Source organism: Poecilia mexicana, unplaced genomic scaffold (assembly GCF_051168715.1).
Source record: "Poecilia mexicana isolate PSO_F unplaced genomic scaffold, ASM5116871v1 scaffold_9, whole genome shotgun sequence".
Lineage (NCBI taxonomy): Eukaryota > Metazoa > Chordata > Actinopteri > Cyprinodontiformes > Poeciliidae > Poecilia > Poecilia mexicana.
This window is the reverse complement of record NW_028263378.1, coordinates 4,020,551-4,034,195: the sequence shown is the minus strand read 5'-3', so window position 1 is coordinate 4,034,195 and position 13,645 is coordinate 4,020,551. Positions and strand designations below refer to the sequence as shown.

The following is a 13,645-nucleotide window of genomic DNA, read 5'->3' as shown; positions in this document are numbered from 1 at the left end:
TATTTCAATAATCAATTAATCACAATTCATCTGATTAATCGTTTCAGCCCTAATGTTAGAACAGTGGGTCCTTAATTAATCAAATTAAACATCATTTACAACCATTTGTGATTAAACTACGCTTCCTATTGGTGATCTGGTAGTTTTTTTTTCCAGGAATCAGTTCAGCTACATCATGAAGCCAACAGTCAGGTATGTTATTCACATAATTATTGCTAAGCATCATGGGAATCTGCCTTGGTAATAGTTTTGATTTAATGTTTGAACCAAACTGCTGGCTGCACTGCCAAAGATCTGCTCTCTCAACTTTGTGCAACAAGACAGCGCGATAAATTTAAAACACACACAGAGTGAAAATGGGTTTCAAACTGGTCCACTTTGTGCATCACCGTGAAGCGTTGAAACAACGTTAGCTTTAATATTTGGAAATGGCGTCCTAACGGCTGGAAGTGGATCTGACGCGACGCAGAGTAACACGTAGGACCAAACCCACAGTTTCTTAAAGAACCGACTTCCATCATCGTGATGAAATGATGCTCGAAGCTTTCCTCTGAGGCGCATATGAAGATGACAAACATATTGGAAATATTTTTTTTCCCACCATCACTCCGTCCACCATCTGCTATTGAGAGAAACTCTGAGAGAAACTTGAGCTCCGTTTGCACCATCAGAACATTTCCCACAAAATGTGACCCGGTTGCTCCACAATGTAAAAATGCAGCGAAGAGGCCAGAGAGAGGCTGCCAATCCTCTCAGCCGCGTCTCTGTTTGTTTACAGTAATTACACTCATGCCTCAGAAGGAAAGTGGTAATTACTGATAACTTAATGGTGTCAGCAAGATGCAGTTCTGTGCAAAAGTTTTAAATCTTCAAAAGTGTTTTTCTTTGCAAGTTCATGTCAGTTCTACAGTTTCTACTGACAGAAGTCTCACATCAGAGGAATTTCTTCTAGTCTTTTCTAAACACACGGAGGCTGAAGGTAATCAGGTTGAATCATTGTCTTTTTCAGAACAGTCAATTCATCGTGTAATCTTATTTGGAAAGTGATTGAGACACAATATTTACTCTAGAAAAACTATAAATATGCATTCATGTTCAGGTGACAGTGAATGTTGATTTTCTAGGAGTGATGAAAACTCAAATCCTTCAGGAAGTTCAGAGAGATGTTGGTGAGGAACATTTTAAAGGATTGTAGGAACAAATGACAGTTTGGAAGTGAAATATAAAGAAACAGGATAAGTCAAGCTGCATTTTTCCTTTTCCATCTCAACTAGCAGTGGTTTTCTGCTGATCCAGGAGATAATTTGTCGAAGCACAAAGCAAAGTAAAAATAAAACCAAACTGTTGTAACTGGTCAGCGTTACAGACGGTCACCTCATCTCGCCTCAGTCCTCTTCTTCCTTTTCCTTTTTTGTTTTACTTCCATTTAACATTTAACATCCAGATCCAATTCTTAAGATACAACTGACAGATTAAGGTCAGAGGTCAAACGAAGCTTTTATGTCAAAGTTTGTTCTTCACACTTAAGTTTACGAAGCTCTGAGGGATTCCTTACAAATTTATGAACTATAAAAACAGAAGTTTACTTTGAATTTATAGCCAATGGATGGATGGACAGTATGAAAAAAAGGAAGACTGCAAAAAAATAATTGTCAAATGGAGTAAGAAAGGAAGAAAAAAACAAAGGAAAAAAGAAAGTGAGGCAGTAAGTAAGAAAGGATGGATGGACAATATGAAGAGAGAAAGAGGAAAAAGGAAGGAAGAAAGGAAAAAGAAGGAAGGTAGAAAGCAAGCTAGCTCCATCCCTCTATAAAAGCTTTCTCCAGTTTATTTAGCAGAAGATCCAACAGAAACGATGAAGTTACATCATGAGCCACAAGCAGCTTCCTTCTCTCTCCTCAGCCGCTTTGTTAAGGAAATTTGGTGAATTATTACATTATAAAAACATATTTCAGTCACTAAAAGGCTGACTGTATTTCAGCAGTAGCTTAGGAGTCCATCATGTAATACTATTAACCTCCACACACACACACACACACACACACGCAGACACACACACTCAGCCCACACGTCCCCCTGGTGAGGAACAGATGAGAGCGAGAGGAACGAGTCCAAGTGGAAATACGCAGGAACAACTCTTAGCGCCTGTTCTGGGCTGCTGGCTCGGCTGGCGGTCCGTAGGAGGACGAGGAGGACTTAATGCGTGTTGTGGTATCGTTCCTCGCACACCTTGTTTTGACATTTTGCGGACAGCTGCTTTCAGAAAACAAAACCTAGCATGTGAAGGTGGGAGGCAAGGAGAAAACGCTGCATGCATTCAAAGCGACGCCTCTTCAAACGGAGCCTGAGGCAGCGTTCACACCAGACCCGTTTGGTCCGGCTCAATACAACTCTGGTCCGTTTGTCTAGAAAGTCTGGTCCATTTGATGATGTGTGAACGTGCAATCAAACCAGTGAAGTGAGTTCTGGTCTGCCTACAGACCTTGACTTCGGTTCGGTGGAAGTGAACTCGAATTCATATGTGAACGCCAAGCAGATCGGAGATCGCTCCAGAAGCAGGAAGTAGACTACAGTGCAGAGCATTCTGGGTAAATACAACGAAAACAAACAAGAGTCTGGCGCTGGCGGGAGAAATGGCTCATAGTGTTTTACCAAAAACAAAAGAGAAGTCCTACAACCACTGAGATCTGACGCTAATCCATTTTTGTTTGCATTTCTTGAAGAAGGAAGTTGAAGAGTGTTTAAGTGTGCCACATTAATTTAATTATTGAGAAAATAATATCTGATAAATATTAAATTTACACTAAAGAAGTTAACAAGTTTGATATCTTATATTTCCGGCAGGAAGATATTAACTTATTTATTTAACAACTAAGTGTATTCAGTTTGCATTATTCAGTGTTATTTTATAATAGCAAATGGACTGAACTTATAAAGCGCTTTTTCCAATCATTTTGGCCACTCAGAGTGCTTTACACTAGAGTTATATTCATCCACATACAGTATAAATGCTGTATAACCCACATTTATACAGCGATACACGGACCAGCAGGTAGCTTGGGGTTGAGCGCCCAGGGGCACATCGACGTGTGACAGGAGGAAGACGAAATCGAACCTACAGCCTTCCGATCACCAGACGACTGCTCTACCCACAGAGCCACAGTCGGCATATGAGATGCAGGGGCTGAACCTGCATGTGCCTTGGGCCGGCTTTGCACCGCGTCGGTCCAGTTGGGTGAACACTTATTGGTTTTTGGTTCATTTGATGCAGTGCTGTGTGAGAGGAGACCGCAGCAGATGAAAACGTAACCAATGTTGCAACTTTGGTCCCCAGTGGAAGAGAGTCTTCGAGATCATCAGGCGTGAAAACACCCTGAGAGAGAAAGGGGAAAACGAGGCCGGCCTCCTTCCCGCTCCCTTCCTCTACCTGCTGTCCCCAGCCGATCCCGGGAAAAACTCGGCGGCAGATGTTGCTGCGCTAAGCTGGCTCTGAAGTGCCTCCCCGGCTCCCTGCTCTCACCCACAACACAGTCAAACCGCATTAGATCTCTTTATTTGTGCCTGGGGCAAGTTCGGCTCTGCAGCTGTGTCCACCCCCGCTCTACCTTTGGTGTCGGAAGCCCTCGGGCTCTAAATGTGAGACCATGGAAAAAAAATATTTAAATAAAAAAAAAAAAAAGCTAAAAAAATTCTCTTTTTCTGTCTCTCCTCTGCATCTGCTGACAGTCCAGTGGTCTGACTCCGGGCGGCGGCAGCGACAAACGGACGGAGGCTGGTGAGGAGTGGGGGGAGCCGGGTCCCCGCGCTGAACAGATGTCTGCAACAACCTGCTTACTTACACCTGTACGAGTCCTTGTAACCCGGCGGACGGACGCTGCTGAAAAATTCATGACCCTGGAGGTTTCCTGTCCGCCATCAAACACAGCATCCTGCCTCTCTCCCCGTCTCTGCAGCACTGCTGCGCTCTGCCATCCACACTGAACCTGCAGCAGGAGGGAGCGGACTTCTTCCTCAGCTGTGTTTACTCTGACCAGAACCAGGAGGGAGGAGACCAGCAACAATGCGACTGCTGTTCAAACTCAATTCAACACTGGCCTTAGTGGCAGGAAGGAGAACAGAGAGGAAGAGAAGGGAGCCAATCCAAGCAGATAAAACTGCATTTTACTTACATTTTGACAACTAGTTTGTTTTAGCGAATGAAAATGTTCTGCATTTATGTACTTCATCATCTGAGTGGCTCCAGATCAGATGGCCAGTGGAGAGGAGGTTGTATTTTCCTCATTTTCACATGTTAACTAACTGAACCCTGCCGTTGGAGAGAATTCACAAACAAAGTAAATAAAACCTGTGTGGTGGATGAAAACAGTCGGCTGTTGCTCAGCCTCACTTCAAACACAAAGCGTCCTGCGACCCGATCTGTCTGACCGTCTCGTTTACAGTCTTGATCACAGAACTGAAAGTGGAGTTTGTCTCAGTGATCAGAATAAAAATGGGACTCGACTGGCAGCTTCTCCCCTCTCAGCCAAACGTGATGTGAAACAACCTGTGGGCTTCCTGACCTGGAGGTCACTTCATATGGATGCATCACAACTAAAACGACGAGGCTACAACATTTTTCATCACCAAACAAACAGCTCTGGAAGCAGAAAGTCGGCTCTTGCTATTTTTTAGAGGTTTCAACAGCAGAGAAGCACAGATAAATGCCTTCTGTTCTTACCTCATTATTTGTATCCACAGTGCAGAATCTTGTGCATAAATAGTCTCTTTTAAAGCTAATTTATCTTTTAAAGGTAAAATTAAAAAGCACATGAATGTCCAAATGAAATGCCTTAATCATATTTTTGTGACTGATCTCTGTGCATCTTTGCAAACCTAAGCTATGCTGCTTTGTTTTTTGAGAGGAAAAATACTCTTCTAACATTGCTGCCAAGTTTTTCATTTGTTCTGTCATAAACTTTAACAATCAACACACCAAAACCCCGAGTCTCAGTTTGATTTATCATGTAAAAGCAGAAGTTTTGCTGGTTTTCGATCTGATTTGTGAACAGCAACGTGACGCCCTGAGTAACGACTGGCAGGCTGACAGCTGCTAGATTTCCTCAACTTTTCCCTTTTCTTCAGCCCTCGACCTGATGCCTCTGCAGAGAGTTGCATCATTGTCTGAACCACACCCATATGGGTCCTGTTCTCTGACCTCTGACCTGAGCAGAACCACCCACCTCAGACATGCAGATGTGTCTAAAAAGTGTTTCTGGTTTAGATCGCAGAACGAACAGAATGCTGCAGAAACTCAAAAACGTGAAACTGGCAGTGTTTTTTATATTTCCGATTCGAAGCCACAGCATTTGATTTTCTGTCCATAGCATTTAATTTTGGGATTATGTGTGCAGATTTACATCCACAGCAGATGGTGTGGTTTGTTGGATTATGAGCTGTATTAGAGTCTAATACATATCAAAACATCTGGTTAGCTCTGACTCAGTGGCGTTCTCGTAACCGTCTGCATTTCAGATCGTTTTCTCTCCTCTGTCGGAGGGCGAGTGAAGCGAACGGTTTGACCATATTAGGTCGTCTCTGTCCTCCTTCCTTCTGTGAAGCTTTGCAGCTGCAGGTCACGTCGCCGTGGTGAAGTATAAACAACACGATGCACAACAAGAAACAGAAGTTTCCTCTACCGAGAGGTTGTATCCACTCACAGCAACACAATGCAGCAATAAACTAACATGTCTAACTGTAAATGGGCTTAAACAGACGACTAAGACAGATTCATCCATTCAAACCACTAATAAACAAAACTAAATAAAAAAAGACCATACTGCTAATGATGCTTAAGGTTGCAATTTTTCTCCAAAAATATAATATTCTTTATTGACTGATCATCTCTTCTGCTGTGTGTTACTTTGCTGTTTTGTCTGTTTGCCACCACAGTATTTAATGTGCAGCTGAAATTCTCTGTCTGTTGTTGCAGCAGGCCTGCAGATTTCCATCAGAAATATTTATGAAAAGTCATGTTTTCTCCTCAGTCCTACCTGGTCTGCTGAGGTGGGACGCATGAGGGAGACCCGGTCATACTGCCGCCGCAGCAAAGCCCACAACGCATCCAGGCGACCCTGATGGCAGACAGACATGACATGAGGGAAAATAGCAGAACTGACAGAAATTTGAAGAAATGTTTATTTCTTATCTGTTTAAAAATGTTTGAAATTTTTTTGCTTTCTCCTGTTTTTGAGTTTCATTTTTCCTCTTTTTTCAGTAAGCATCATGAGGAACCATAACATGTGACGTCTATGGGGAACATACCTTGATAGGAGTGTACCATTTGTTTTCCGCCTGCCTGTTGTTGGACGCCGGTTTAGGACGTGGACGTTTGATCATCGGCTCCTCCACGTCCTCTGGTACAGAGACTTTAGCATTTTTGGCCTTCTCCAGTCGGGCCCCCTCCTCAGTTGATCCCTTTTCTCCCCATTTCACCTGAGCAGGATAAAAAGAGAAAAACAGAAGATAAAAGAGTGCTAGAACAGCTACATATGAGACGAGGCAGGTCCAGGTAAAAAAAACATAATACTGCCCTTATTCCTCCTTTAACCCTCCCAAATGAAGTCATTGCTTTTTAATCTTTCTTTTAATAATCCCGTCATGAACTCTAAGATATAACAGACTGACTGAAGTCTGGAGGGTCTGAAACTTGAATTTTGCAGAAGTGAATTTGTTTGGACTTGTGGATAAACTTCACTTTGTAGAAGGATGATTTTGCATTTATCTGGAAAATGCCCTACAAACTCTTCCTAGATTGATCGATATTGTGCTAACTCATACCCACTTAGTCCAGATCAGCATCAGTTTTGATAAAAAAAATCAGCAGTTAATCAATGCATCTGATTAGCAGCACCTGGTGGCAACTTCCTCTCCTAAATACCAACCAAGCAGCAAGAACTCAATTCAGTTGACACTGTGTGTTGTCAGGTGTGTGTGTGTGTGTTTGCATTTGAGCTTGTGAACATGAGTATGTGTGTTAGTCAAGCTGTCCTGCGTTTTAATTGAAATCATCACATCTGTTGCAAGGAGGAGACAAAAAAAGAAAAAAAATCCACCGCCACATGAATGGGGAGAGGTGATTAATTAGCGACACATTGTCTAAGCTGTAGGTTAAGCCGTGACAATATAGAACAGCTTCTGAGAATCATCTCAGGGATACGTCCCAGGCCCAGGAAAAAAGCCGAGCGCTGCAGTGAATAAAAGAAACGCTCAAGAAACTGGAATGTTGCAATCATCCTGAGGCGATAGAAGTGATAGATATAGATAGATATAGTGATAGATGCCAGATGTGGCATAGATTCTTCTTAGACATTGTTCTTTCAAAAACCTATGTGGGAAACTTGAAATTCAAGATGGCCATCATATCGGGTCATCTCAGGTCTTCTGGTTCTGCTCTGCATCCCCAGAACCAGAACCAAACATGGAGAAGCAGCATTCAGCTTCTATGCACCACAAATCTGGAACAAACTTCCAGAAAACTGAAAAACAGCTGAAACACTGAGTTCTCTTAAGTCTGGATTAAACCCCAGCTGTTTAGAGTTGCTTTTAATTCATAATGAAAGAAACACTGACAAACACATTTAATGTGAATTGTTGATTTTAACAACATTACACACAAAATGTAATGTCTGTTATTGGTTTTTACAGCTGTTGACTATATGATGGTTATGATATATTCATGATGTAAACAACTTTGAAAGCCATTCCACTGAAATGCGCTTCACAAATAAACTTGAATGATTGAAATATGGGACTCTAAAATGTATCAAAAGATTAATGTTGCCTTATCCTGAGTTTAGATTTTCCAAAATGTATGCATAGGAAGCACATGTGAGATATAAACTCTGATTCTTCCTGAAGGATTTGGATATTAACGGGAGTCCATGACGGGGGAAGTGTGGGTAGAAACTCAGCGAGGTGGTCGAGTCGAGCTGACAGCAGCACTCAATCTTCCAACTGAGCAGCGACTTGATCCAATCAGGACGCGATAGCGGGACCTGTCATGTCGGACGCATCAGCAGAGTGACGAGGACAGCAGCCGGGTCCGCCGCCCGCAACTACACCAACTTCCAACATCAACGTCAGCAGGACTACACCCGTCAGATGTGTGTCACCGCCGCATGCAGAGGATCTTTGTTCGATTTGATTTCCTTAGCTGCTCTACTTTGAAGCAAAACAAAGCCCGGTTTCAGGGTCTGACCTCCATGCGTTTGATGCCTCCTGCTCCTCTTCCTCCGTAGTACGAGGCGTCCACCGTCGGCCACTTCTTCTTTGGCAGCGGCTCAGGTTCCTGGAAAAACAGCCGGAAGGTCACACGATTCTATAAATGATAATATTAATAAAGCAGCTGCAGCTGGACGACAGTAAGACGGAAGCTGCAGATTAATTATATCGTTTCATTTTCACCAGGAAGGAAGAAACGCTCTGTTTGCCTCCACGGTGCATTTGGTCAGCACGTTTCAAGGACTGTAAGCTTCAAAACAACTTAATCTGTCATGGCTGTAGCATATTTTCACTTTGAAAAGTTCAGAGAAATTAACTGGTATATTTTTATATTAACCTGCAGAAAGACCCAACAGGGATCCATTTTCAATTTTTTTAGAAGCAACCAGATTTTTACTTTGAATGTCATGAGTTTATGATGTCATTTACTTCCCAGGATTTGTGCTAGAGAGTCAGGCCCACAGCATCACAGGTCCTCCACCATGCCTAACTATAATCGTCAATATTTCCATCCCTCGTTTTAAAGCATTTATCCACTTTTCATTTGCATCTGACCAAAGCAGATGTCTGCAGTTAAAGTCTCAGTAGTTTATTAAGCTTTCATGTTTACATTTGTGATGGTGGGACAGAAAAGGCCTCTTCCTGCTGTGACTCCTGAACAACCAGCAGGTCTGAGAGAGCATCCAATGGGTTTTATGGAAACGTTACTGAGGTTCTCTTAGGCTGATATTTGGAGGATTATTTCAATTCTTATAATCAATCGTCACAGTTCCAGTTATTTAAATCGATACTGTAAATAAGGAAATATTTTCTAATAGCCATTTCCTAACTAAAATAGTTAATAGATTATACATATTTAATTTTATTCATTCATTATATTTTAATTATTTATAATGCTTGTATCAAAATGGCTTTAAATATTCTGTTCATATAATTTTTATTTATTTATGTTTGTTCATATTCATATTATTAATTTCAGTTTATGTTTGATTTATTTAGCACAGTTTTTTACAGTGCTTTATTTATTACCATGTTGAGGTTAAAATGTATTATAGAAAATGTTAAAATCTGTTATATTTGTTAATACTTGCTGAAGAATATCTTACTGTAACACAAGACAAGATGGTTTTTAATCAATATTCTTTTCATTCTGGTGATCCTTATAAACTATTACTATTGATAATAATAATGATGTATAAATGTATCTGAATTTTGAAAATAAATATGGCCAATTCTCAATTTAAAATGAATTATTAATATGTGCAGAAATATGGGGTCTAATCTGTATTGCGGACGGTTGTGTTGTCGACCCCTTGTGACATACTCACAGGTGGAGGCGGACGAGAAGGTGGAGGCGGCGGCGGCGGGTCTTTGATGACCTGAATAAACAGAAAAAGAAAACAAAGCTGGTCGGCAGGAGGACTCAGACCTTATCAGGACCCAGACAGGCTGACGGGGCCGATTCGTGACAGGTGACACAGCGTCACTCAGCTCGTCTCATGACGGCGACGCCGCTGCTGCCAGCCTCACGAGTGGCAGTTGCCGCCCCATCGCCTCGCTGACTACTGATTACAAGGATCCTGCTTGTAAACCAACATCAGTGGCCCCACGTGTAAAATAAAGAAATGCTGAAAACCAACTTGTTGACAGGGGAGTCTTTGGGGCGATCGCTGTAGCCCGTTTAGCTCCTAATTAATTGGATGGGGTTCAGCGCTCCGAAGCGATCCCCCCAATCATAAAATCCTAAGGAGTTAATTAGCTCCAATCAGATACAGAGGAGGCGGCTTGGGCTGCGCTCCAAGTCCCGTCTGCTGGGAAGATGAGTGGCGGCGGAAAAAAAAGAAGAAAAAAACTAAAACACATTCACACAGATCTCCATGACATCGCTTACTGACAGCGGAGTGACCAGCCCGGAGGCGGTCTCCGTGACAACGTGGAAAGACACCTGAGAAGCAGGTTGTCCACAATGTGATACCACTCAGGGACAAGATGCCTGGACTGGGTTTTTCAGATGTGCATCGGCAAGCCAAGAGGAGCCTGACGGTGACATTTGTCAGGCGTCACTCAGGCGTCCAGCTGAGACGACGCTCAGTCAGCGGTGACACAGCTGTGAAAAGACACACAGACGCTTATTATTTGGTGGTTTAAGATTTCAAGAGTTAAAGCTCACGGTCTGACAGACAAAAGAAAACCCACACACTGATAAGGAGCTTCAACTTTACACATGCACAGCTCTAATTAGAAGTTATAAAACATGACCTTTTTAGAGCAAACAAAGCTCGGCGTAGCCTGCTGGGATTGCCGTCATTAAAATGAAGTATTTGCTAAAGGCTCATTTGCAGGTAGACTAGTAAGTGAAGGTTGTTTCTGGTCCAGTTTTCCACCCAGACACTCCTGAGATGAAATTCTCCTTTCGTTCCTCCCTTCCTGTGGACTTTAGCACCAAACACAATAAATACTGAGAGAATATCTCGGCTTGAGGTGAGGAGAGAGCACCGTCTGGCTCATTAGTCATCACAGACAGATACTAAAGTCAGAGCTGCTTTTGCATTTGCTAAAGTGGTTTTGGAGGGGAAAAAAGGAGCAATGTAATTATGGCCTATCATAGATCCGAACAGCTGTTTCCTTCCCGGTTAAGCTCAGGGATACCGTCGGACTCGCTGCAGTGTTGTCATTAGAATAATGAAAAACAATCAATTAGGGTTAATTAATTTCTCTTTGACACACAACTGGCTGCACACAAATCCTGCGGAGGTCTGTGGATGACCTCTCCATACGCTGATTAACAGCATTCCAGCCACACCTTACGTTGACGGGATTATCTCTTTTTATTAAGTAATTATGCAGCAGATTTCCCGCACATGTTGTGGGCTAAATAAAGCATTACACAAACGCCGGAGCTCGGCTGCTCCCTTTTTCCCAGCAACCTGACGGACAGATGTGAGCTCTCTGCAGCGCGGTGGCGTAATTAAAAACTAAACCGCGGGATGCTTCGCCATCTGACACCGGCCCCAGCGGCTCGCCACCGCAGCCTGCAAGCCACGGGGAATCGGACCAATCAGAAGCACTCGGGGCACCGTCCACATATGGCTGTCTCTGCGAACGCCCGACTGGGATTGGAAATCTGCTCGCTCCCAAAACTCGAGCTCAAATGGTGTCGTGTCAAGCTGTTTCAGGAGGTTTGTTGTGACGGATCAGTGGCAGGTAGCATATTTGAAAGTTTAAAAGCGATTTAGGCCAACATGGCTTTCTGCAGTAAAGGAAATAAAGTTCTGCACTGCAGTGGTGACATGAGTAACAGCTTATTGCTGAAATGTTCTCAAAAGCATGCACATAACTTTCCTATAAATATGCATAGGAAGCTTCTTTTTTCCAGGTTTTCATATTCAGGACAGTTTTCAAGGAGTCATTTAAGTTTCAAATGTTAATTTAGAAATGTTTCCTTTTTTAAAAAGCTTTGGCAGTCATGAGGACACCGGTGTGTTCATGGAGCCGCTGACTAACATGTAAGCATTTGGAGGGTGAAACTTAAGTGGTTAAAGCAAAATTTGAAGCTAATTCGACTTTCGTCACTCATTATTGACTCACATTTGCCACTTTGCACTGTTGACCGCATGCATGACCCAATTAACCCTCCACAGGAGGGAAGCTTTTACGTGAAAACGGGTAATGAGTAATGTTAACACGTTAAACAATTTAGACTAATCATTTCTTGTGCAAAAAACACAAAATCTTACCAAGTCTGTTTGATTTAATTCAAATATGTTAGTGCACTTGAAATAAGACAAAGCCAACTTTCAAGTAAGTTTTCAGCAAGACATAGGAGCTTGTTTTAAGGAAATAATTCCTTTTTGTTGAAAAGTAAATAGTTATAAGTGAAATTATCTGTCAGTAAATTTGTATTTTTCCATCAATATCATTCACTTAACTTCATTTTTCTTGCTGAAATGTTACTTGTAAATTCTTTTTGTCTCATTTCAAGTCTACTAAGATATTTGCACTACAAAACAAAACAGAAATTCTTGGTCAGATGTTGTGTTATTGCAGAGCAGCGAGTTATAACCGACAGCCCTAATAAAATGAAGTAATTAGAAGTTACCAACATGTTAGGCACCAAATGAGTTGAAAATGTTTCCAAAAGTATGTCCAATTTTGCAGTGATTCATTTGTAATTCAGATAAATTCCCTTGCCTTTGAAAACTCCATCTCCAGCCCTTTGATTTAAACAAAAGGCAACGCCATGCAGGGCTTAATTTCCAAACAAACGATAAACAAAGACACTACCACTCCACAGCTTGTCTGACCTCTCGTCTGGCACCGGGCCATGCGGGTAGAGGCAGAGGAAGAGAGGGAAGTTTGTGTGCGCGCGCGTGGCCTCGTCGCCTCATCTCGACTGCCGAAGCCTGGCAGACTGGGGGTTTAAATATTAACAAGCCACACATGGCCCTCCTCTTCTGCCGGGTCCCTGGATGCAAGGCAACAGCAGCTCCCTCCACCAAGACAAACACGTCCGCGGCCAGACATGCTGCAGGGGGTTTACATTTTAATGCCTTTGTTGGTTTTCCAAAATATGCTTCCATCTCATCCTGGATGGGATCCCTTCAGGTCCACAAAGCCAGGTGACGTCTATCATTTCAGGGGTGAGTGAGGTGAGTGACGGGGGGCAGGCGGGTGTGGCGGGGGAAAATTTGCCTTCATCAGATCTCAGTAGAAAAAAGGCTGAGAGAAAGAGGTGGTGCACGCCATCTGTAGCCCCTCTCTCATCGCCCCAAACGATAATCTGTTGTGGATTTCTGTAATTGGTTAAGTGGGTGAGAATTGTTTTATAAAGGGGGTATAGGCAGGGTGAGGGATTTTTAGAGCTGTAGTTTTTAATGAATACTCAGGACTAAACCAACAATATGTGCCTGTGGGGCCGGAACATCTGGCGTCCTGTAGGTTTACTGCAGGACGTTTTTAAGCTTCATTTAGAGAAAGTCATGAATTTCTCTTTAACGCACAGAGTTACATTCACGGTTACATCCAGGGTGATTTACCCTTTACTTCTGCATGCCTAAGAAAATAAAAAGACAAAATTGGAAGTAGCTAATGATCAATTCTCAAAGTTCCCACATATGAACTATAACTGTGTTTTCAGCAGCTTTCACACTGGTTATAAAGGACTTAATGCACTTGATGCTCTTAGTAATAATATATTGCTACTGTCAATCTAGCAGACTTCTTCCGCTGCTGGATGGTTGCCGTTTTCTGGCCTGATCTGCCGATTCCGATTTTGTCTGATACCAATTTTTCATTGGTCATAAGGTCAGAATACTCCAATTTTCCTTAAGTGAAAAGCACCGAAGAATGCCTGTGAAACTATAGAAATGTCTGAGTCTGTCAGGCA

General features: G+C 42.5%; 1 protein-coding gene across 1 annotated transcript in view; it reads right to left on the bottom strand.

Moving 5' to 3' along the window:
- antxr2a (ANTXR cell adhesion molecule 2a) overlaps nt 1-13,645 on the bottom strand; it is an 80,564-nt gene that overhangs the window by 35,222 nt on the left and 31,697 nt on the right. Inside the window, exons 13-16 of the mRNA XM_014994658.2 lie at nt 9,588-9,638; nt 8,237-8,326; nt 6,301-6,471; nt 6,030-6,110 (exon numbers count right to left, since the gene is read on the bottom strand). Coding sequence (XP_014850144.1) covers nt 6,030-6,110; nt 6,301-6,471; nt 8,237-8,326; nt 9,588-9,638 — 393 coding nt within the window. The remainder of the gene's footprint in view (nt 1-6,029; nt 6,111-6,300; nt 6,472-8,236; nt 8,327-9,587; nt 9,639-13,645) is intronic.